At 35.6% G+C, this 24,475-nt stretch overlaps 1 protein-coding gene and 1 long non-coding RNA gene across 3 annotated transcripts; one reads left to right on the plus strand and one right to left on the minus strand.

Annotated features, from left to right (window-relative positions):
- Window positions 1–563: 563 nt before the first annotated feature.
- LOC128234490 (tax1-binding protein 1 homolog) lies at window positions 564–20,760 on the minus strand. 2 transcript variants are annotated; one of them, XM_052948747.1, is made up of 21 exons: window positions 20,635–20,760; window positions 17,800–17,878; window positions 17,335–17,575; window positions 16,926–17,050; window positions 16,473–16,574; window positions 15,676–15,885; window positions 15,108–15,251; window positions 13,599–13,787; window positions 13,073–13,210; window positions 12,706–12,834; window positions 11,893–12,078; window positions 10,950–11,094; window positions 9,937–10,014; window positions 9,558–9,630; window positions 8,258–8,423; window positions 6,568–6,642; window positions 6,066–6,340; window positions 5,702–5,871; window positions 4,721–4,772; window positions 3,952–4,048; window positions 564–3,323 (listed from the first exon to the last, which is right to left on the minus strand). In XM_052948747.1, the coding sequence occupies exons 2-21, from the start codon at window positions 17,872–17,874 to the stop codon at window positions 3,180–3,182; spliced, it is 2,814 nt and encodes a 937-aa protein (XP_052804707.1). In that variant the 5' UTR covers window positions 17,875–17,878; window positions 20,635–20,760; the 3' UTR covers window positions 564–3,179. The 2 variants fall into 2 exon arrangements, with proteins under 2 accessions (XP_052804707.1, XP_052804706.1); XM_052948746.1 differs by having other exon boundaries at window positions 5,693–5,871.
- A 2,192-nt stretch (window positions 20,761–22,952) lies between these two features.
- Window positions 22,953–23,648, plus strand: LOC128233748 (uncharacterized). The gene is made up of 2 exons (XR_008260766.1): window positions 22,953–23,189; window positions 23,516–23,648. It is a non-coding gene; the product is annotated as an uncharacterized LOC128233748 (long non-coding RNA).
- The last annotated feature ends 827 nt before the right edge of the window (window positions 23,649–24,475 follow it).

Raw genomic sequence — 24,475 nt, forward strand, 5'->3', positions numbered from 1 at the left:
TTTGAACATTCCGACCACATTTCATCAGCAAAGGAAAGTGACCTTAGTTCAGAGAAAATTTGACCTAGTAACCTATATTTTTAACCAATATGACCAATGATTGAAATTGACCTTTTCTTTATCAAGACCAAGACTTTGACCAAGTTTTAGTTTAATGAGAATCGAAATATGGCCTTTAGGTATAAATTGACCTAGAGTTTTAACCCCAATTAACCCATTATAAATGGGAGGTGTAAACAATATCAAGCTATTTTATCCAGATTAAGATGGAAAAAGAGCCCCCCACCCCCATCCGAGCAAAGGCAAACATTCTTCAAATTAATTTTTCAGCCAAACGTCAATGCAATAAAATTCTTAATTGCCTATAATTAATGCCAGCATTCTAAAGTATGTCTCTATTGTCACTGGCAACATGTGAAGCAATAATTGAATATTTTGAACGCTGTTTGGCAAAGGTTGAATTTCTCCTGTTTGGCAAATGTGATGAAAACAACACCTAGGCTATGACAATATCTCCCAATTCTTTCCTTTGAAAACCAGATCAGCAAACAAATAAAACAAAGAAATATTCTCTCATTCTATTCAGTCATAAATGAGCCAAAATGTGAAATCATGAATGTTAAAACATTTTTACAAAACAATCATCATTAATCAACAAAAACTAACATTTACAAAAATATCAATCACATTTTTTAACTTGCCAAACCAAAATACAGCTATGAATAGCAAACCTGCAGGCTTTTATTTTTGTTCAAAGTATTATCCAAGAACTCTGCAAAGTTTCCTTCCTCTACCAACTATCTTAATATTCAGCAACTAAACATAGCTGCATGTTGGTCAAGCTATATCAAAATGTACAAAATATGACCATGACTGAAACAAATATCCATTTAAACACCATTAGTCCGAAGACCCTTAATCCGAAATTATCCTTATTTTCTATTTGACTTTTTGGTCCCGTTTTAATTTTTTCTTTGTTTATTTGAAATTTTTTTCAATAAATCGTTATTTCGAAATTGTCGCTATTTCAAAGTCACAATTACGGTCCTGATTTGGATTTCACACCTTTATATCAATCCTTGTTTCTAACTTGGTCATCTCATAGTTTTCACATGAAACTGCAATAGCATGCGGGCATCAGCTTGAGTTGTTAATAAAGCACAATTAGCATGAGTTAAAGAATGACATTGATCATGTGTATGATCAAACTTTTATGTCAGATAATAAACAATCTATTTTGGGTGGTGTAGTTTGTATATAATGGCTGGTTTACACAATTTGAATATTATTTGAAAACAATTATTCACGAAAGCTGTCATTCTATTGTTAATCCGAAATATCGTTTATCTGAACTTCTTATCTGGGTTCGGGCGACTTCAGATAAAGGGTGTTTGAATGTATATCAAATATAAGAGTTTTAATTACTAGACAAATGATTTCATCATTCACAAACAAGGGGTAAAAGCCAAGCAGGTATACAGAAACACAAAGTCTTCATTTTCACCACCTGTATGGCTTTATGAGGAATTTTCAAATTATAAAAAACATTCAGAAAAAAGGCTCAATATTTCAATAACCAACGTCTTCTAAAACTAAGAATTTCTTATAATTGTCTTTTGTAAGCTTTCAAACTTTTCATCTCAGGCCAAGTATATATATGTACATATGTATTTTTTTATATCTTTTTTTTTCTACAGAAGAAAATAGTTGAATTTAAGTAATCCAAATGTTAAGTATAACATTTCAAGATCATATAAGTATTTTATCATGGTATATATACCATATTTACAAAGTTCACAAGAATCTGTCCATTTAATCAGTTATATTAATTTCTAATACATGTGCAAAACAACACTGTGCAGTTATTATTTACCATTCTGGTGCAGTGAGAAATATCCAACAAAATATGAGAAAATATATGGTAAAATCAAATCTTCAACTCAAATCAAAGCAAGGCAGATAAATGACAGCTAACAATGTAATTGATACAACTTTGAAAAAGCACATATGTATAAAATTTAGCAAAATGTTAAAATAATTCAGTGAGATTTAAAAAGCAAAACAAAACAACAACGGTTCAACAACAATAAAACCATAAAGCACGAGTCAAACACCAGAAAGTAATAAACCACTATTTATCAAAATGCTGGTTAGCAAATTCTAGCATTAGTGGAACAAAATATCATAACTCAACAAAATTTCCAGATATCTGGAGAAAGACAAAACAGATGATACACTACATCTTGAATATTGGCTTTAATTCTAAGCAAGGTATATATGATTCATGATTTTTTCGAAATGAAAGTCAATGTATTAGCTCACATCAATACAAGTGTGTGCCCAAAACATGCAACTGAGGAGGGTACCACCCCTGTTTGGTACGTGATATTTCTTTTAATGGCATACTTGGGACTCATGAGGATGGTACACGCCAGTAGAAACTCAAGCGTTATTTAGTATGCACCCACACTCATTTAGTATTATTTGCCAAACATGATTTGGGTAGAAAATGTGTATGATATGTCAGAGGTGTGTAAGGGTGTATGCAAGGGTTGAGTGCAAAGGTGGGGGCAAAGGGGGTTGCATGGGGTCAGGAATTTACAGCCTCATTAAGAAATACAAAATTATCTTTTAATGACACAAAATGTTTCGATGAGAAAGCATGTAGTCCATCCATAGCAGTATCAGACAGAGATGGATTCTTTTGATATATCTTCATACACATGATATAGGCAAATCAGTCATATATAGAAAAAAATCATTATTGCTGTTTAATACTGCCACCTCACCATAGAGAACAATTGTGGAATATAAAATTAACATATTAATCGGAAAACAAACATGACGGTACCATAGAAAAGCAACATATATATATGATCATTAAGTCATTATCAATAATTAAACAGCCAATGAAAATCCATTCCACGGATGAGTAACAAAGACATTTCACTATTTCTGGACACTAGTACATTAATTAACAAAAAAGAAAACCAACAATCTCTCATCCAAAATGTACCGGGATATACAGATTTTGTCTATGACACCATTTTCACAACTTCAAAAGTAAATGATAATGATTATTATTTTCATAAAATCTGAAGTAAAGTCAAGAAATTCCTTGACAAAGAAACAGAACAAAGAAACTACACTTCCATTCCGAAAACAATGTTTGCAAAGAATTATTCCACAAACTCATAGTCTGCCCCATTCCCCTCCTCTTGCTTATCGAAGTGTGAGTTGACATGGCGGGTGAAGGCGTCGTCCGTCATGTTATCTGGCATGCTCTTCTTACACTGTGGACACAAAGTAGTGATGTGCGATAACTGTGAAGGAAAAAGAAAAAAGTTAAGTCTACAGTTTGAATGTTACCATAACAGTGCTTGTATGATTTTATCACCATGAGTAAAATTACAATGCAATTCAAGAACAGTAGCAGTCATTGATCCATTTGGCAGCCAGTAAATAAAATGCAACAATCAAATTTAAATGCACCTACAAGCTGATAACACCAATTATGTGTATTTTTCAGTTGGTCAAGGGGTAAAAATTCAGGAAATATTTCAGCCAGGGTCATGGTACTTACAGTTTATATACCAATTGTCATAAAAATGTGTTGAAAGGTGAATGTTTATACCTTTAGGCGCTATCTAGTTAGTGCATAAGGTTTACCATATTATACTGTGTAAAGGACGCTATTTTTTTACCGCAGAATTCAATGGAATAAAATGCCTTCATCCTAGTATCTTTAGTATGAGTTTTAAAAAAATTCTCTAATCCATTTCAGCCCCAAATTTTCTGAGCATTAATGAACGGTTGAATCTTTTGTTCAATGCTAAAGACAATTTGTTCGGCAAAAAGGTCATGAGAATACCTTAAAGCTTCTTTTGTGAGCAAAACTGTGGAATTCAATGCAGCTGATAGCATTTGATTAAGACTTTCTGCTGTTCATACCGTGTGTTCCAGGAAAACCTCCTCGCTAACATCTGCAGGGAATGACTGGCCACAGTCAGGACACAACTTCATGGAACTTCCCTCCGCATCGAAGAATCTACAGTACAAAAATAACTAAATAAATAATGGAAAATTGATCTATAAAGGTATTACATTTCATCAATTATAGCATGTGATAGCATAATCCAATTAGTAATTTGGAAGACCTACAGGGCTTTTTCTGTAGTGCCCATGAGTCGGACTATTTGACCCATTCCCAAAGCAAAATATATAAGATATTTTTCCAAGTCTTCAGAAAAATTCCCAATAAAAATTGAATTTATTTTTTATGTAATATATTTTATTTTTTTTGGTTTTGTTTTATGAATTACTTTTTACCAGTACTGGTTCGTTCAACTTCATGATACATGATGTAAAGTTTTTGGGGAAATTAAATTAAGAAACCATTGATTTACATCACAATCAGAGATCAGTATGAAATATTATCTGTCATGATTTATTGCAATTGATATTTCAGTCTTTTCAGGTCTTTTGAAAGGGAAAAAAAAAACAAATATTTAATAATTTCCTCATTCACAGGAGACTGAAAACTTGTTCTTTTAACTGTAAAATTTCCCCAATTTCGCGACACAAGTTTTCCCAAAATGTCTCGGGTCTTTTCCCCAAAATGGGCAGAAAAAGCCCTGGGCCAATGACAAGTGACAAGGAGGAGTAAGGCACCAATTAGCACCACGTTAATTGCCAATCTGGAACATATCAATGCACTTACTTGTCTTCGTAATTGATGTCATGTTTTGGAACTGTCTCTGACATATGGGCTTCTGAAACACAAGTGATATTAACATCATAGTTGACAATTACATGTAATACATGTCAATTGAATTGTAATGGTCACAGATGACCACATAGCAATTATATTTTAAAAAGACAAAGAAAGTCAACTCTGTTAATTAAGTCAAAGCAGATTTGCTTGTTTCTTCCTTACATCAAATAGAACTGAATTGAACATGAAATGTTAATTGTGAAACTCTGACTTTGTTACTTTAACATTGATTCCTAAAGGCCTAGTTTAACACTTCTTAAAGTCACCCCTACCCTCACCCATCACAAAAAAACGGCTATTACACAGAGTAGTTTTTTGGGCTAAATCTTTATTGTTCTCGGGTGTCAGTTATCTTCAATCAGATCTCGGAAATCATCAAAATAACAATACACTGGAAATCTTTCACCCTGCTGTGGCATCAGAGCCATAAAACAGGTGCTGGTCAACAGGGGATTCAAGGCCAGACATTCCTTAAACTAGGCCTTTGAGGCATAAACTGGGGGACTATTATTTATTTCTGAGTAAATATGAATACAAGGGGTGAGGACCGAAAGTAACATTAAAAGTAGCAAAATACGCCAATTCCTATTTTTGGGAAACGAAAATTGATGATAAGTAAGAATTGGTTAAATTAGCTAAACTTAGAGTGACACAAAATGACAGAACAGTCTTATATTGATATGTTCAATTGTTCAGTTATATTTCACTGATCAATTTTAAAACTACCAAAAAGATTTCAATAAATAAAAATAATCCCTACTTTTTAGTGAATGCAAATCAATATTTTAACCCAGATGTATGTACTTTAGTGTGAGAGTTAATGCCTTCTCGACTTTGCATCTGCCAAGGGGGCTGGGGATAAAGACTAAAAAACTAAGAGATCTGTTGAACCTTCTTCTAAAAAAGATGATTCTTTACCCTTCCTACCATCAAAACTAGCAGCTGACTTGACAGCAGCAATCTTAGCCGACGGTAGTTTCTCTGGCTCCAGGGGTGCGGGCAGGGGGGTAAGGATCTGTGCAAGAACCGATGCATCGTCAGTCTCATCCTCTATCTGGTCATAGGGTTGGTCCGAGGAGGCCTCACTGCTCGATGCACTGAAATGATAGAATGTGTGTAACTTTTCTTAAATGGGCATGTTTAATCATACTACTTGATCTTTTTAATATACGTTTCCACTATGGCATGTTGTTGATAAATTTCAATCACTGTGCTTGTTTCATTTGTAACATGCATTTCTCTAAAATTATTGTTTTCATACTTTTGTAAGAAAAGATGGCATAACTGTTACCTCATTGTAGGTTTCCTGTCCCTTGGTGGTATAGGTGGGGCCTGTGTCGCTGGTCCAGGGAGGCCCTGGGAAGGATACACAACGGGGGCCAACTGAGGGTAGGTTGGGGCCTCAGGGTAAACCATAGGGGCCGCACAGTACGGTCCTTGGGCCTGGGGGTACTGCATGGGGTAAGGGTAGGGATATTGCTGAGGCCCTGCACAGGGAATGTAGCTGGTCCCGCCACTTGGAGGCCCTGCAGGGGTACGTGGGGACATACTGGCCCCACTCTCATCCTGTTACAGAAAAAACAATAATATCAAGAAAAGTATATAACCTTTCATTTAAATGATCTTTATAAAAAGTCTTACATCTGTTCAGGTTGTACTCAGCAAGAGTAATTGTTACACACTTGAGCCTAGATAGCCCTTTATTATTGTAGCTTGAATTTTATTGAAAAATTAAACTACTTTACATTCATTGTATCCAATTTTCCGGACATATATGCATTAGCAGTACTCACGTTTCTGGCCTGGGTCAACATGCGAACTTTCTCATTCAGCTGCTTGATAAGCACCTCTTTGTCATTAACACATTTCTGCAAAAAGAGAGCAGGTTTTTTAAACTTTTTGTAAACAGGTCAAAGGCTCTACTGGCATGGCTTTTGTGGTCATATTAATCCAGAGCATGTATGTATGGGTAAAAGGCAACAGACATATAGTTTATGTTTTGTATTTGGGTTACCTGAAAACGTAGCACGTTTAATATCTGAGCCCAGAAAGTATTGTAAGCAGATTAGTTGCATGAACTATTTTAATATGTGCCAAGTAAAAGTCATCTGACAAAAAAAAAATGCTTTCAAAATTGTACTCATAGTAAAAATTTCTGTAGTTTTAAAAGTTAAAGAAGTTGGTCAAAAGGTCAAAGTCAAGGGCATCCTAGGACAACATTGATCAATTTGAACAAACATTCACAATCAATTGTGCTGAGATGGATGCACGAACATGTGTTCGATTTATGTTTACCAAACCTGTGAACCCTGGGTGTGCCAGTAATGACACCAGGTGCATAACTTAAACATTCACAACCAATTTTGTTAAGATGAATGCGCAAACTTCAGAACTTAAAGCTAAAAAATGGCCTTTTTGGGCTTTCAACAAGAACAAGGCAGAGTAATTAAAAAAATCAACTGCAGAAGCAAAAAGCAAATTGTCTCTCAAAATCCTAGACTTGCAAATTGTCTCCCTTAACTCTAGACTTGAATTTACATGTACATGTAAACTTGGCTAAAAATAGAATTCGCTCATGCAGAGCTGGCTAAAAATAGAAAGCATATCTTTAAAACTTTCATGGCCCATAATCTAGGCATCTAGGCATTCATGGGCGGATTTTGCTGGTTTTCGAAAGGAACCCAGCTCTAATGGATATCTAGATACTGTACAAGTTTCATCGAGATACAATCAAAACTGAAGACTGTGTCATGTTCACAACCAATTGTATACACAATAGCATTTTTTTATACTATCAAGGGCCATAATCTAAGCATGCATGGGCGGATCTGGCCCAGCTCTAATGGATATCTAGATACTGTACAAGTTTCATCGAGATACAATCAAAACTGAAGGCTGTATCGTGTTTACAAGCAATTGTTTACAGATGCACGAACGCACGACCGCACGGATGCACATACTATGTACACATTACCATCACATAAGCTCTTCTGGCCTTTGGCCAGTAGAGCTAAAAACAGCAAAAAAAGCCTTTATTGATTTGCATATAGTGATTTTACCCAGCGCCTTGGTGAGTTACAGCAAGCAAAGCCCTGTATAAGCCACTGGGTTTGAAGCATTTTAAGATCCTAGGATTTCATTTAAGCATATCTGTACTACTTGCTAAGCAATACAAATTAAAATGTATTATTTTCCCCCTAAGATTGTGCATTTTGAGGCTATTTTTATGAAAAAAAATGCTTTTTAAGATTGTTAATTTAATTGCGAATTTAAGTGGAACTTTGACTCCATTTTTATAAAAATACAATACACACCAACACTGATGAGAAAACATGTTGGCCCTTCATTAGCAGTATTTTATGTGAAACAAATGTCTGTGAATATAACAATAAACTTGACCAACATACAAATGTGCATTTTAAATAGCTATCACCGCAAATATATAATATATAATATTTTTAGTTAGGAAATGGATCATATTACCTCTAGTGTCCAAATCTTCAGCTCAATTTCAGCGGGTAACTCTGCCGCACGTTTCTTGAGTCCCTCAATCTCCCCCTCACGCTGGTTTACCTCCCCTTGAAGCCTCTCACCCCGGGACCGCTCCTCCTTGTACAGCTGCTTGTACTCCTGCTTCTTGTTCAACTTCCTGTTGGTCAACATTGGTACAGGTCAGAGACAATTATGTTATCAGAGCAATTTTAAGATACATGAACAGTTATATTATATCAGGTTAATTTTTATATACCAAATTTTACTGTAGTACACCAGGATAGATGATACACAAAGAAAAAATTGTGAAAAAATTAAGTAAAATTTCTTACTACTTATACTGGTATCATAACATTTAAAAATATATGGATATTTTTTTGTCCAGAATAACACCAAAAGATAACTGAACACAATAACAAAACCCAAACTTCTCAATTCTTAGTTTCACAGACCTTGGGAAACAGCAAAACAAAATGTAGTTTTAGAACTACCTCGTTTCCAAAATGTTTCAATTGACCCTTTTTTAAAAAGGTTTCCATAGAGCTTCACTAAATGTTCAATAGTTTCCAATGACGTTTACAAAATGTTCAGTAGTTTCAATTGACCCTCACTTAATGTTCATTTTTTTAATAACCCTTACAAAATGTTAAATAGTTTCCATTGACCCTTAATAAATGTACAATAGTTTCCATTGACCCTTACTAAATGCTCAATAGTTTCCATTGACCCTTGCTAAATAGTCAATAGTTTCTATTAACCCTTACTTAATGCTCAATATTTTCCATTGACCCTTAATAAATGTACAATAGTTTCCATTGACCCTTAATAAATGCTCAATAGTTTCCATTGACCCTTACTAAATGCTCAATAGTTTCCATTGACCCTTAATAAATGCTCAATAGTTTCCATTGACCCTTGCTAAATGCTCAATAGTTTCCATTGACCCTTACTAAATGCTCAATAGTTTCCATTGACCCTTAATAAATGCTCAATAGTTTCCATTGACCCTTAATAAATGTACAATAGTTTCCATTGACCCTTACTAAATGCTCAATAGTTTCCATTGACCCTTACTAAATGCTCAATAGTTTCCATTGACCCTTAATAAATGCTCAATAGTTTCCATTGACCCTTAATAAATGTACAATAGTTTCCATTGACCCTTACTAAATGCTCAATAGTTTCCATTGACCCTTACTAAATGCTCAATAGTTTCCATTGACCCTTGCTAAATAGTCAATAGTTTCTATTAACTCTTCCTCAATATTCAATAGTTTCCGTTGATCCTTACTTGTTGAGTTCCTCCTCCAGCTCCTCAACCTGTCTCTCAAGGGCAACAGCTGAGCTCACTTCAGACCCCTCACCTGTAACCAAGCAACAAAGAGTAACTATTGGCGTGTTCAGTCATATAGTTCAGGCTATTGCTCAACAATGGTGGCAACTTGTAACAATGGAATGGATCTATTCACACCATTGAATCAATGTTACAAAATTATCAAAATAATATCCCAGGTAGCAAATTTCCTAATCTCGATAAACATAAAGATAAATATCACCTGTAATCATTACTTGGGTCCTCTTCAAAATAACTGACTTAAGCTGCTCTAACCTGAATCAATAAAGGAAAAGCTTGACCAAAAAATCTTGCTATGAACACAATGTTTCCATACCAGGAGCCGACTTTAGGGACATTTCTGACTCAACCATCACGTCTGGAGTACTGGTAGCCCTCTCAGATTTAGATTTACCTGGGAAAGACAAGAAAAGCAACCTTAGTTCATAATGAGTGACATCTAGAGTCCATGTTTAGGCAACCATAGTATATATTGATTATCAACAATAACATAACATAATTGGGCAGTATATGTAAAACTCTAATTAATATTTATCAAAAGAATTTGTTTTATTTGTCAATGTAACATGTTGATTAAATGTTAGGTTTTGTGAAGAGCATTCATATTGAAAATGTTCAGATGGAGACCATCCAGTTTCCCATGGAAAATGGTTCAGTTCCTTGTCCATATACACTTACCGGTATTTCACTTTAATGATAGTATCATTTTAAAATTGGCCTTTCTGAGCCTGAGTCTCAGACTCGGAAAAGCATATTTGAAAATGTAACTATTCATGTATTTTTTGTATAATTATTTTTGGCAAAAGGTGTGTGAATAATTATTCAATAGAAATTTAAACATACGCAGCAATATTTACTATTAATGCTCTTCAAATAGAAATTCCACTATTAAATCACGATATGCAGGTTTGAGTCTCAATCTCTGACTGATACGTCAGTAAATGTTGACCCAACTTTAATGTACACAAATAATTGCGTTTAACTGATGGTTATCATGTCACTTTTATTGGGGTATTTTGGGGATGTATGAGCCAGGTTTGAGTATTAGCTGTTTTGGACCAAAATATAAAAAAAATGAACAAATTTCAAACAGATTTTTTAGATCATTTTCTGTTACTGAAATCGGTCCTGTGTGGTCAAAATTGGTCCAGACCAGCAAATTGTTGATTTTTAAAAGCCCTGGTACACATGTATATAATTTCTCACATCTTCCTTCATGTTTCTGGAATTCTTTTTCTGAAGCCTGCTATTCTCATCTAGAGCACCATACAGATTTCTCAAGGCACATGTACGTTTAATATATCAAACAAATAAAAATCTTAAACTAACGTTTTGCAGCCAATTTCTCAAGTTTCCTCTGCAGCTTGCTCTTCTCGATGTAGAGGGTCTTATATTCGTCGGAGCACATGTAAATCTTCTCTTTCAGATCTTCAATCTCACGTCGCATCTCGCGCTCACGCTCAATAAACTCTTGCTGGAAATTCAAAGATATGTTAAATAATCACGTTGCATCTCGCGCCTACCCCCAATAAACTCTTGCTGGAAATGCAAAGACATGTTAAAAATCATGTCGCATCTCGCGCTTACACTCAATAAACTCTTGCTGGAAATTCAAAGACATGTTAAATAATCATGTTGCATCTCGCGCTCACACTCAATAAACTCTTGCTGGAAATTCAAAGACATGTTAAATAATCACATCGCATCCTGCGCTCACACTCAATAAACTCTTGCTGGAAATTCAAAGACATGTTAAATAATCACATAGCATCCTGCGCTCACACTCAATAAACTCTTGCTGGAAATTCAAAGACATGTTAAATAATCACTTTGCAGTTCTAACAAACAAGCCAGTGCATTTTCACATTTAGCTATTTGTTCCTTCAACTTTATTTTGGGCTTGTTGATCTGAAATGCTCATGTCTGACGTAGACGTGATGTGAATGCCACATTCTAAATTTTTGGGTTACAGATGGGTGAATAAATGCAAAGATTTCATCCATTTCACTTATATTGCCTGTGTTTCAAACCTTGAATATTATTATATAGCAGCAATTATCTAGGTACATGTACAGTGTGCTTCATTTTATTGGAGGAAACTTGAGCATACAAAAGAAATCTTGTCAACATACCTTTCATATGTGTCAACTTAGCTTTCAAATGTCGAGTACTTTTAACATAAAAAGTTTACAATCTAAATGAATGCACATTTTTAAAAGCAGTATGGGTTTTTTTCTCTCCAAGTCATGGATCGATATTCATTGATTCTCACCTCACGTCCCCTAATCGACCGCTCCAGTCCCCTGCAAGTCTTCTCCTTCTTCTCCAGGCGGGATTTTATCTGGGAAAGTGACTGCTGCATGATGGACATTGAACCAACCTTCACCTCACAGTTCTCCTCATGAGCAGACAAGCGCTGGTGTAACATGACATTTTCTCCCTGCAGTTGCTCCTTATGCTGTGAAACAAAACAAAATATAAGCATGTGTCCGCCGCATGATCAACATTGACCTACACCTTGGAACTCCCTTTGTGCATGGACAAACAATGGCATAAAGCAATCTTTGTAGGTGCCCCTTTGGTGAAAAAAAAAGGTAAAGGACTGTTGAATGATCAATTGACCCCATCTTTACCTCAGAACTCATCTCATGCTCGGACATGTGCTTTTTTCAGCCCTAAGTTTTGTCTTTCTCCCGAACGTAAGAATGTGCAAACATGAACAAGTTACTGAAATTTACCAGCAAGATAGAACAACTGAGTAATAAGGGAAACAACCAGTACACTTTGGGAGAAGGGCGGCCACTTAACAGAATGGTATACAGCAAATGTGTGGCAAAGTCTGTAGTATGGTGGCATAAAGAAGGAAAGAGTAAAAACACATATCCAGATTGAGAATGACTACCAATACTAGCAAAAGTCCCGAATTCGAGCAACTCGATGGGGTTCATCAGGTAAAAAGCCTACTGAAGGTTCCTGGGTTTGAAGCATTTAAAGTCCCTAAGATAGCATTTTTACATAAAGCTGTGGAAGATTTACATCCCTGATACATGTAGTAGCACATATGAACCATAAAATAGTAATTCACCTTGATTGTGTCAGCCAGGTCCCCAGAAAGTTGTTCTATCTCGGCTTTCTGTATGAGAGTCTTCTGTGTGAAGTCCTCCTCCAGGCTACAAAGCTTTTGTTTCACACTGTCACACTCAAGCTTAGATTTCTGTAGGCAATAAAACATGGATATATGAGCCTTTTAAAGCATGTAGTAATGTGATGACACTGGCTTTACTTTGGATTAGACCGTGCCCATTTTCTGCTTCACGCTTTCAACTCCAGCTGAGACAGCATTATGGAAACCCCCCATAAAATTCCCTTAAAGGTGTTCGACTTTTGATAATCGCTTAAAGTCAGGTAAATGACATTATGAATTAAAACTGACAATAAATGGTACACAGTACTTCAATCTGTCGTGAGAGTTGGTCCTGCGTTTCCTTGTATGTCAACATCTCCTCCTGTAGGATCTGCTTCCTCTGTTCTGCAGCAGAGAGCTTGTCTTCAACATTCTTCAGCTGTTCTTGTAACTCACTGATCCTATCCTGAAATGGGATAAGATAATGATTCACTGTTATAAACTCTGAGATAGATCAGACATACTTTACATGAAGTATTTCCTCATACATACATCCATAAACAACAAAAATAAAAAAGATATTAAAAGGTATTCCACTTTTTATTTCTAGCATTAAGTGCATATATATATAACCATCACAAATATTAAAAAAACAGGTACAAAAACACGTTCTGCATTAGCAAGACCACACAAAGGACCATCTTTAAAATGTGACCACCCATTTGTGAACATTTCAAAATTATGTCGTATGGACTACTGACGTCTTTTAAAAAATGTTAGCCCTGATTCTGTCTTTGATTTTCCTTAACATCTGAGAATCAAATAAAACTTAAAACAAATTCGGTATAACCCACCTTGTCCATAATGTTGATGCCGGTCTGTTTGTCCAGGTTCTGCCTGTTGTCCTCGAGCTCAGCATTCAGTTTCTCAGTTGTGTGTTTCAGATGGTCAATCAGTGACTCCTGCTGGGCAAGACGGATCTGAAGCTCTTCTGATTGCTTGCTGTATTGCTCTAGGTTGGTTGAGGATGTGGTATAATGATTCTGTATAAATACAATAAAGGTAAAAATGAGTGGCCCTGCAGTAAGAGAAAGATTACAACTAAAATAATCAGCATACAAAAAAAGACTAGATGTGACTGCAGTTCATCTGATTGCTTGCTGTATAGCTCTAGGTTTGTACAGAAAGTCATGTAGTGCTTCTGGGGCCACATTCATAAAGTGATAAATTTAAACTTAGTTGAAAAATGCCATTGTTCTAAGTTGAATTTTAAGAAATAGCAATGTTTGTACACTGGGAATATGAAAACTACAGCTATCACTAGATGTAAACAATACCCCCACTACACCAGCTTCTTGTAAGAAGTATCAATGGGAGTGATTTATGCTCATTAAATGCCTAATGTCTGTGAGAGGGCATCAATTGTGTAAATGGTATAAAACAAGGACAACATCTGGGAAATTAATGTTTATTTACAATTAACTTTTTGTTCTCAGTTTCTCAGCATAGCACAGTTTTTAATGGAGTTGACCAAACACAAAATAAAGTTTCTTCTGTACAGATAAAGTCAATAAGTCAAAAATATATTTAAATATATTCATGTGCACTGCAAATAAAGTTAAGTAAATACCTTGAAGACTTTTTAAGCTATGCTGTGGACAAACAATACGTAAGAGATCTATCTGTTTATGAAGTGTAAAGTAAATACCTCATAGACTCTTCAAGTGATGCTCCGGTTAAAAAAATAACCATGAAAATTAATAATAAACTGCAAGCGTTATGGTTCCTGTGCAAAGCACTACTCCATGAGATATATTTGTATCTGAAGTTTGAAGTCAGTACATCAAACACATATGGAGTAATGAAGAAAAGTAGACTTGTCCCAATGTTCCAGCATGGATGGACGGACCGATGGGACAAGGTGATTTCTACCGGTATAATATAGTCCACACCAAGTAATAAGCATGAAAGTAGTCTAAACAATATATGCATATGAATAAATAAAAGTTCAGGGTATCTAAAATAATTGTTGTCAAAACTATGTTGAAAAATATTTAATACTTAAATGCTTTTATGAATACAGCCCACTATAATCTAAGGTAACATATTTTTAACTTCTGAAGACAATGAAATAAAGTCACAGTGTATTTAGGTGGGAAATGCTTTACATACCTACCTGTACTCACAGCTAACAGTGAGCTTATTTTTATCTTCCTTAAATTGTTAATTTCAAAAATATTTGATAAAAATGATAACATCAGTGAAATTCTTCTGACATGCTATGTTTAATAAAATAGACAAACAATTTTTTTAACATTTACAACCACAAAGTGCAAATATAAGAATAGACAAGAATCAAGCACCTTGTACAAGTCAGCCTGCTCCTGAAGAACAGCATTATTTCCCGCCAGCTCATCTTTCTCCCTCTGTAGGGCTTGCATCTCACTCTTGGCCTTTGCCAGGTCCACCTTCAGCTCAGATCTCTCCCTCAACACAGCTGCATTGGCCTACCAGTAAGATCAGAAGTAAATACAAAATATATTTATCATTGAGACAAGAGCACTCCTTATCTTTACCTGAGCTGACATCAGTTCTGCCAGAGTCCTCTCCTTTAATAGTAAAGCAAGATACTGAAGGTGATAGTTATTACTTACGGAAGGCTTAATCAACATGATGATAAAATGGACCATATCCTACAGCAAAAGTCTTCAAGGACATAAGACTGTGCCACATTTTACAGAAAAATATGTGTATGGCTGCTGCTTTACTATTTAAGAATCGTAACACCAGTATCAAAATCTCCTTTTCTGCATTCATAGAACACAAACATACGTGGTAATATCTGTCTGTAATACTTTTTAATACACAAAAATGCCCAAATATTGAAATGGTTAATGTTGACCTTTAACTTTTTACAAACATAACCATCACCATTTCCACATTGTTGATCTTGAGCTCTAGTTCCTCTTTCAAGGAGAGCATATCCTTCATCTCTGTCTTCAGCTGACCAACTTCCTCCCGTTGCCTAGCAACCTCCGCTACCAGGGAGGCATTATGGGTCTCTATGGCGACCAGCCTGTTCTTCGCTTCCTGGTACTTGGTGATGATGTTGTCTCTCTCCTTCTGTAGTGCTTCCTGGGCCTAGAAAGAATCTTTCTCTCAGATCACAAGAATATTTCCGATCCTAGGGCCCTTGACAATAAACATCTTAGTCGATATGAATCATTAATTGACATGATGCAACGTATGTGTGTGAATTAAACTTTAGCCAGGGTAAAAAATAAACACAAAACTTGAGATAAAAATTTTTTTTTACATGATATTATTTGTAATATTTCTACAGATATTATACTCTTAGAGTTACTACTAAGATGCTTAGGCCCAGTAACCTTACTGGTTGTACTGTCACGACGATAAATAAAGTTTCCATTTTGTGTCTGATATCAAATAAATTGTCACTAAAATTGCGCCAAAATTATTTCATAATGTGTATGTACCATGTTCTTATGGAAAATGTGTAAGGTGGAATCAATAATCAAACAGGCAAAGCTAGTTTCGCATTTTTTTTATGAAAAATGTAGCAACATTCCACAGATATGCTGTAAAATCAGCCAACCCCACAGTCAGGAAGGAAACTAATTGAGAGATAACATTATTAAGTAGAATTTAGACAGACTCAAAGAAATTTGAATTTAGGTCAGGGATTTGATTTTAATGCTCGCACTTACCTCCTGCAGTCGCTGTTTCTGCAACTCGGCCTTCTGTAGATTCTCTTCCAGGAAGATGGTCTTGGAGCGGATCACCAACATATTGGCCTCCTCATCCTCAATCTTCGTGTATTTCAGAAGCAAAATGTGTAGACTATTATTTGAGAACAGGGAGAAATAGAGTTGCCTATTATAAGATGTATCACGAAATTTAGAGAAAAATCTTGTTTTATTTTTTTCTTAAAAGATGTTGGATCTGAATTTTATTTTCTGTTGATATTAAAGGTTTTAGTAGCACCACAAAAGCATTCTACAGATGACTGTGTTTTAATAGCTGGAATGGAAAAGGTTTTCTTTTCTTAAGCTTCTATATTTTTTATAAGTAGCAATTGAAAATCATATCAGTATCTATCCTAAGTAATAATCAACCATACATTTACTTGAAAACCACATGAATATATTTTTATAACCCACCTCGATATAGTCATCTGCCCCTGGTCTTCTGAACTGGAAGGGTGTGCTGGCCCCCCGGATCTGCTTGGAGCTTGACACATAGCAGAACTGGTAAAACTCTCCATCATCATTAGGCAGTTTGTGTGCTGTAAAGTGAATAAAGAATTGTGTAAACATGGCAACCAATTTGACCTTTTATAAAGTAAAAACAATTGCCCTAAAGATCAATGTAAAGAAAAACTAACATCAGGGATAAGAGACAGTATCTTGTGCTGTCATAGATAACATAGTATAACAGGATAATAGTATAACGGCCCTTTGGCAAATACAGCATTAAAAAGCTATTCATGTTCATTCAAAATGCCCATTTCACTGTTTGAAAGGTAGTTTTCAAGTAAGAAAGAGACTCGAAACTGAAGAAACTTCCAACCTGGAAAGAGAACACTGGCATCAGCGTCCTGCCCAACCGTGTAGTCTTTGGGAAGAGGAGCCCACTCATAGTAGATGTAGTCCTTGGGTGACATCCAGCCGACCTTGTACAGTGCAACCCAGTCACGAGAGGTCGGGACAAGGTCGGAGGTCACTGTGTAGTTACATTCTACGTGGGCATCCTCCGGGTACGTCTCTGCTATATTGTGAAATACAACAGTGGCAAATTCTGACCTCTCATTCTGGAAATTAAATTAAAAGATAGGCTTATTATAAATATGGACACATGCTTCAAACCTACATTTTATGAAACTATATTCACAAATTTGCAAAATATGTGTAACATTTTTAACCAACAAATATTTCGTCACAGCTTCACGAAAGACAGGAAAAAAATGTATCGATTCTGATATTTAATAAAAAAAAATATGCGTGTACCAATGATAAATATAAAGTATCAATATACCTTGAGTTCTGTTCCATCAATTGTGATCACCTCATCTATGACTATATCATCTTTTGTCTGTGCTACTTCACTCATGATTCTAAAGACAAGAGAAATATTTTGCATATAAACTAGGGATGCAAACGAATATTCGAATATTCGAATATTCGATCGAACGTTTGGTATTCGAATGTAAAACTCGGAATTCGAATATTCGATGTTTTTTGTTTGATATCTTTTTAAACTTTTTGACTACAACTGTCTTGTATATATTCGCTTGTATTGTTTTTACAACGATTGGTCCCTAATGCCAGAGGCGTGAACGTGATGACACTATACACGCGTCATAATTATGCTAGTTAGGGACAATTCGTCGGGACTATAAACAGTACCCGTAATTTTACGAAAATTGGCTATTAGACAAGTGACATCAAACAAATTTCAATTATTTTCGGTAAATTTTAATGACAATGCCAACAAAGGATTAATTTTATCAGCCACCAAAGTGGTGTCACGGCTGCCATTTAAGCTTTGCAATATTGCTGAAAACGCCGTAATGATATGAATGACATGTGTTAGTTATGTGATCTTAACTATTTTCAATGTTTCATTATAACGTCCGTGCTTTGAAATGTAACTGTAGGACATTGTTGTACAATAGATGAGTAAAATATTCAGGGTTATTTTCGTTTTATTGTTTAACTTATTCCCGTGTATGTTTGTTTTTTCCATGTATATTAGTTCAGTAGAGATCAATCCCAGAACGAGGCTGCGCGACCATCCGTTGGTGAATCACGACATTCAACCGGGAATTTACGATCATGGCCTTGTTTACAAATACGAATGCTGTGGAACTTAAATTATTTTGGGTTTTTGTTTGTTCAAATCTATTGTTTTTCGTTCGATTTATTTTCTGTAAAATTGGGATTTTCAGAGTCTAATTTTGGGGAAAATCAGGTTCCGTCGCGTGAACCGGTTATTACAAAGGCACGGCTAAAACTGTAGCGAAAAATAACAGTAGTTTACGACATTTCTTAAATATTCATTTTGGTTATCGAATATTCGAATATTCGATCGAAAGAATTACCGAATATTCGAATATTCGATCGAAAGAATTACCGAATATTCGAATATCAATTTTGCCATTCGTTTGCATCCCTAATATAAACTATTAAGCATCTATACAAACATAGATATAAACGAAAGCCAAATTTAAATCTTTAATTGGTTTTTACACCTTTTTCTACGTTTATGAATGCCACAGGTAAGACATTTCTGGGTGATGTCCAATTTGAAAATTGTTTAAAATCATGCGGAGTTCCTTTTTTTGACAATTATTAATACCTTGCAAATAACTGATGGTATCATTTTGGTCTTAAATGGCCCTTAAGGATATATCTTTAATTGTCAATTATTATTTTGACAAAATCAAGATTCATAGTCATCATTGGTGATCTGTTTGATCAACTTTTAATATATAATTGAGCAACGAAAACTATCTTGGTCTTATATTCAACTTTAATTATGAAGTTCAGAAAATTTACATTTTCAATTAAGGATCAGGCTCGCTACTTATTACAATTGACAGTAGTTTTCATAAGCATGCCGGCCATGGACACCAAATATGACTATTGCATGGTCTTGGACAATAAGGCCAAAATGTAGATGCCACATTAGCTACAATAATGAGCGATCAGGGATACTTTTTTATTATTTTGACATTTCATGTGTATCCCTGTAACGCTACAACTCTCTACCATTTAACACTGGACGAAAGAATATATAGTAATATTATGCATCGATGTTGATTTATAATGGTATAATTGTTACAAATGTACCTAACAGTGATCTTAACTGGGTTGGATTTGTCGTTAGAGTCGTTATTTTCACATAAATATACTCTGGGTCACGAAATGAGCGTAGCAGTCCACCATTTTATATACATGTTGATTTTTATCGAATAAATTTGTACCCATCCGTCAATGATGGTTAACCCTGTGCGCAGTCACAGTTATCCTCCCTCTTCTATGTATTGTGCAGAGCAACGCAACAGTGTTCAAAAATGGTGATACCTAATCATCATCATCATCATCATCATCATCATCACGAACATCATCATCATGAACTTCTCCCAACTTGACCCATCAAACACGTTAGCGTTCAGCGCATTGAAATGGTTGCATTTTAATAGTGTTATTTAACCGAGCCTATTAACGACCAAAATATTCGAAATCCTCTACCCCGTTTCATACATGTACACAACCTGTCAGATTTGTCCTAGATTTACAGATTAATGGATACAATCGATGCATGTAAGTGCATTATGGTATCTGAACATGTTTTTTTTGGCATAATGACATAAATAAATGTGTGTTTGATAGTAGGCAATGATATTTTCGTAGAAATTTGAATTTATAACAAAGATAATTTAAAAATTGTGGCCGCGAGGATCCTCTGCGCAAGGCCCGTTTGCTACTTTTTGCTGGGATGGTGGACGTCACCAGTCTGCCATAGTCTAAAAATTGTCAAAAGACTGGTTGACGGCCCTTTAGGTGGACTAGATGCCACATCTGAAATGACTTTTATTTTAAGTTTTTCTTTATATTAGTTTTTTTAATCACCGACCTTATCAACTGGAATTAAGATAAAACATTCGTACAAAAAGTCCTTGCAAACGAATTAACAACTGGTTTAACAAGATGAAATGGTACTATTTATAGCAACTATTAAAACACCTGATAAATAATTTCAGAAAATGGCGACACAAAAAACGGTCAACACTTTAATAAAATTCAATGTTCATATAGAACTGGATATTAAAGGAGTTGCAAAGTTAAACATCAGATTGTAACCTACCAACGACAACAAGAATCTTCGAAAATAAATGTCTTAACGCGCAATAATCATGACAATAACAATGTTGGTACAATGTTGACAAATGTTTTTATTTTGGTTTTTACGTCATTGAATCTAACTTCCGGGTCAATGACTATCTAGTCAAAACGTCCAAATACTGTTTGGAAACGGGAAAATGTGGATTCTAGTCTTAGGAAAAGGTAATTATCAAAAAACATTAATTCTGTAATATTTACATTGAAATATTATTTATAGTCATCAATTCCAAAATTAGACAAAGGGCTTTTTTTATTAACCATGAATATGGCTACTTAAAGTTTTGGAGCGCCATATGGAGTGATGTAAAGCTACTATAGGGGTAGGATTATTAGTCCAAGTATATAAATAAGTTAGTATTGCATTTAATGTATCCGTTATTTTTGTCAAACGGCGACTTTTGGCTTTTGTGGTGAAAGAAATAGCATGTTATAAATATATGAAGTATTTAATTTGCCCCAAAGTCAAACGGATCCCCAAATTGGTCAGATGCTCAAAATCGTTATGGTTAATTCATTCGCGCCGTTGGTCCGACATTGGTCAACTGATTCCTAATAATAGGCCAATTGGTCTCAACATTTTTGGTTAATTCATCGCCATTGGTACGAAATTGGTCAACTGATCACCAACATAGCAGTTGGTTTAAACATTTGGGCCGAAACTGGTCAACTTATCCCCAAATTGGCTAGTTGTACCTATTATTTTGGTAAATCCATCTCCACTGGTCCGAAATTGGCTAACTGAGCCCAAATAATTCAATTGGTCCAAACCCTTTGGACAAATTCAGCGCCATTGATACGAAATTGATCAGCTGATCCTTAAATTGAACAATCAAGCTGGTCCCCACGTGAACTGGTTCCCGCCATTTATAAAACCAAAAGACCCACTGACCTAAATTGTCACTGGACATACATGTAATTAAACCAGTACTCATACTTATCTTTACGTTCGTATACCATCATGCGGTAGACACAGACATGTTTCTTTTATATCGTAAGTGCCACTATTCTACATATTGTACCATTTATATTGCATACCATCTAAAACGAGCTTACGGGTTTTGACAACATACTTGTATGTTCATGACGCTGTAATCATTTTGAAAACACAGTAGATGTCTTTACATTTTTGTCACAATAAATGGGATGCACGAGACAGTATGACGGTTTTGGAATTAAACCGGCTATTTGTTCATCTTTTATAGGAATTGATTGAATTGAATTGGGGAGGCTATTTTAGTATTACAGGTTGCCATGACCCTATCGACACCTGTTCGCCAGGATCGCTTTATATTAGGTGAGATGTGGTTTGTATAACTTTTTTGAAGTTAAGAATGCTATGAACAAAGAAATTAACTTTTTATTATAAAAAATATGTTAAGTCAGATGGATAAAATGAATATATATATTTAATTACATTCCAGTTTCACTCAGATAAGAATGGGAAACATGTTTTATGACCAACCAGCCACTAATCATATGCTATTTGTGTTTGAACAATCATAATTGAGCTCAATTAATTAAATTGAATTAAAAACCTATGTTTCTGTGATTATATTTATTTTCTGCGTTATGTATTTTGTGATTCACATTTCATACGTCAAATGACCCAAAATTGGAAATAACCATTATCTTTTTTTATAAATGAATTAAAATATCCTGGCGAGAATTATATAAATGCAATATCCGCCTGAATTTTGGGATAACATATTCCGTTAATTAAACAAAGATTCTTATCAACATATAAACCGTCTGTCATAAAACAGATGGCACAGGGAAATGGGTGTCATGGGAACAAGAAGCCGCGTGCTCAAGAAGCTGCAACACCGGATATGACGTCATAGTGGACGAATGCTGTAGCTCCGGCAACAATCGCGTCTGTCTCACCGTTCCATGGAACATCGTTAAACCGATGCTAACTACTTGTACAGGTACAGGTAAAATTGTTTTCTATAAAGGGAATGTCGAAAAATGTTTGATGTCTACGAAAAACCGTATGCATGTTTGTAGTTTATAAGCAGGTTTATAGCATTGGCTTGCATTATAAAGGCAAATGATTTATAAGTAAACATATCTGCTTATCATGAGCCTATCATGCCAGCGGACTAAAGGCTCAAAACCAAAGGCGCTCATAAAAAATTGTATGATTTTAGATATTTGTAGGCATTCGTATTCCTTCATATTTTTCTAAGTTTGTTTTCTCGACCGGGAAACACTCAATTGCCACCAATGAATTATTTAAGCATATTGTAACAAATCACATCTGTTCATATTGCAGCCGCGGTGACGGTGGTGTACTCGGCACAGACCGCGTGTACTACGGTAGCGGACTGCACGTGTAACGCTGGTGAGGTCGTGGACTGCCATAACGACGCCTGCAAATGCCACCACGGCACGTGCGATAACCACTGCCGCGATTTCGGGGGGTGCAACGATACACAGCACGCGCACTGCAACAAGGAATCCGTGTGCGAGTGCAAGGCCAACTAATGGATTGCAGGGCTAACTAATATTGCTGCAGTTAGTATACATTGATTGCAGGGCTAACTAATATTGCTGCAGTTAGTATACATTGATTGTACCACAGACGTGATGTTAAACTGATTGTAATTTAATTGTTATGTATTTTGGATTCAGTTACCTCTTTATGTAAGGGCAAATGCGGTCCGTACTCGGGAGTATTTTACTGATGTTGTTTTGTGTGGATTGCAGATGGTCTGTAAGATGTGAGATGACCTTGTACTCGTCTCTATACGCCGTGATGTTAGGGCATTTCTATGGCGCTGTACTGCCTCTTATGGAAGATCTTCTTTTTTTAATTCAGAAATTGCTTTTATATATTTCAGATGGAGGAGTTGAATATACCTTACATTTTAATAATCTGTACTGAGACTACCATTCGTCGAAGATCCTTTTAAATATTATGAATTGCAGCAAATGACTTGTTAAAAATAAAATAAAATAAATCCAATAAGCCTATGCCTTTGTTTCGATAACATAGTATGAATATTGTTCACCAAGAGGAAATTGATTCATGTGCGGTTGAGCGCCCCGCGCCCATAATTCTTTACTGACTCAAGCAGGGCCAAATCATAAAACCACACTACCATGATCATTAAACATTGGCCCCTGAACTCAACTTTTTGATATAAAGAATATCTCTTCGTGGTTGTTGCTATGTAGTATATAAAGACCTATCCGTGTCCACTAACTGCAGTATGACCTTACTCCTTCCCATCTTTGTGGTTGTTGCTAATGCGTCTATAATGACCTGTCCGTACCCATTAACTGCAGTATGACCTTACCTCTAACCATCTTCGTGGTTGTTGCTAATGCGTCTATAATGACCTGTCCGTACCCATTAACTGCAGTATGACCATACCTCTAACCATCTTCGTGGTTGTTGCTAATGCGTCTATAATGACCTGTCCGTACTCATTAACTGCAGTATGACCTTACTCCTAACCATCTTTGTGGTTGTTGCTAATGCGTCTATAATGACCTGTCCGTACCCATTAACTGCAGTATGACCATACCTCTAACCATCTTCGTGGTTGTTGCTAATGCGTCTATAATGACCTGTCCGTACTCATTAACTGCAGTATGACCTTACTCCTAACCATCTTTGTGGTTGTTGCTAATGCGTCTATAATGACCTGTCCGTACCCATTAACTGCAGTATGACCATACCTCTAACCATCTTCGTGGTTGTTGCTAATGCGTCTATAATGACCTGTCCGTACTCATTAACTGCAGTATGACCTTACCCCTAACCATCTTCGTGGTTGTTGCTAATGCGTCTATAA

The sequence above is a fragment of the Mya arenaria genome, chromosome 5 (genome assembly GCF_026914265.1).
Source record: "Mya arenaria isolate MELC-2E11 chromosome 5, ASM2691426v1".
Taxonomy (NCBI): Eukaryota; Metazoa; Mollusca; class Bivalvia; order Myida; family Myidae; genus Mya; species Mya arenaria.

Bases quoted from the DNA above. Each gene is read 5' to 3' on its own strand.
- LOC128234490 (XM_052948746.1), bottom strand. From the start codon at position 17,874: ATGAGTGAAGTAGCACAGACAAAAGATGATATAGTCATAGATGAGGTG. The intron at 15,886-16,472 runs GTAAGTGCGAGC...GATTCTTTCTAG, and splicing joins AGAAACAGCGACTGCAGGAG to GCCCAGGAAGCACTACAGAA. The intron at 6,341-6,567 runs GTGAGTACTGCT...TTTCTGTAACAG, and splicing joins TGTTGACCCAGGCCAGAAAC to GATGAGAGTGGGGCCAGTAT.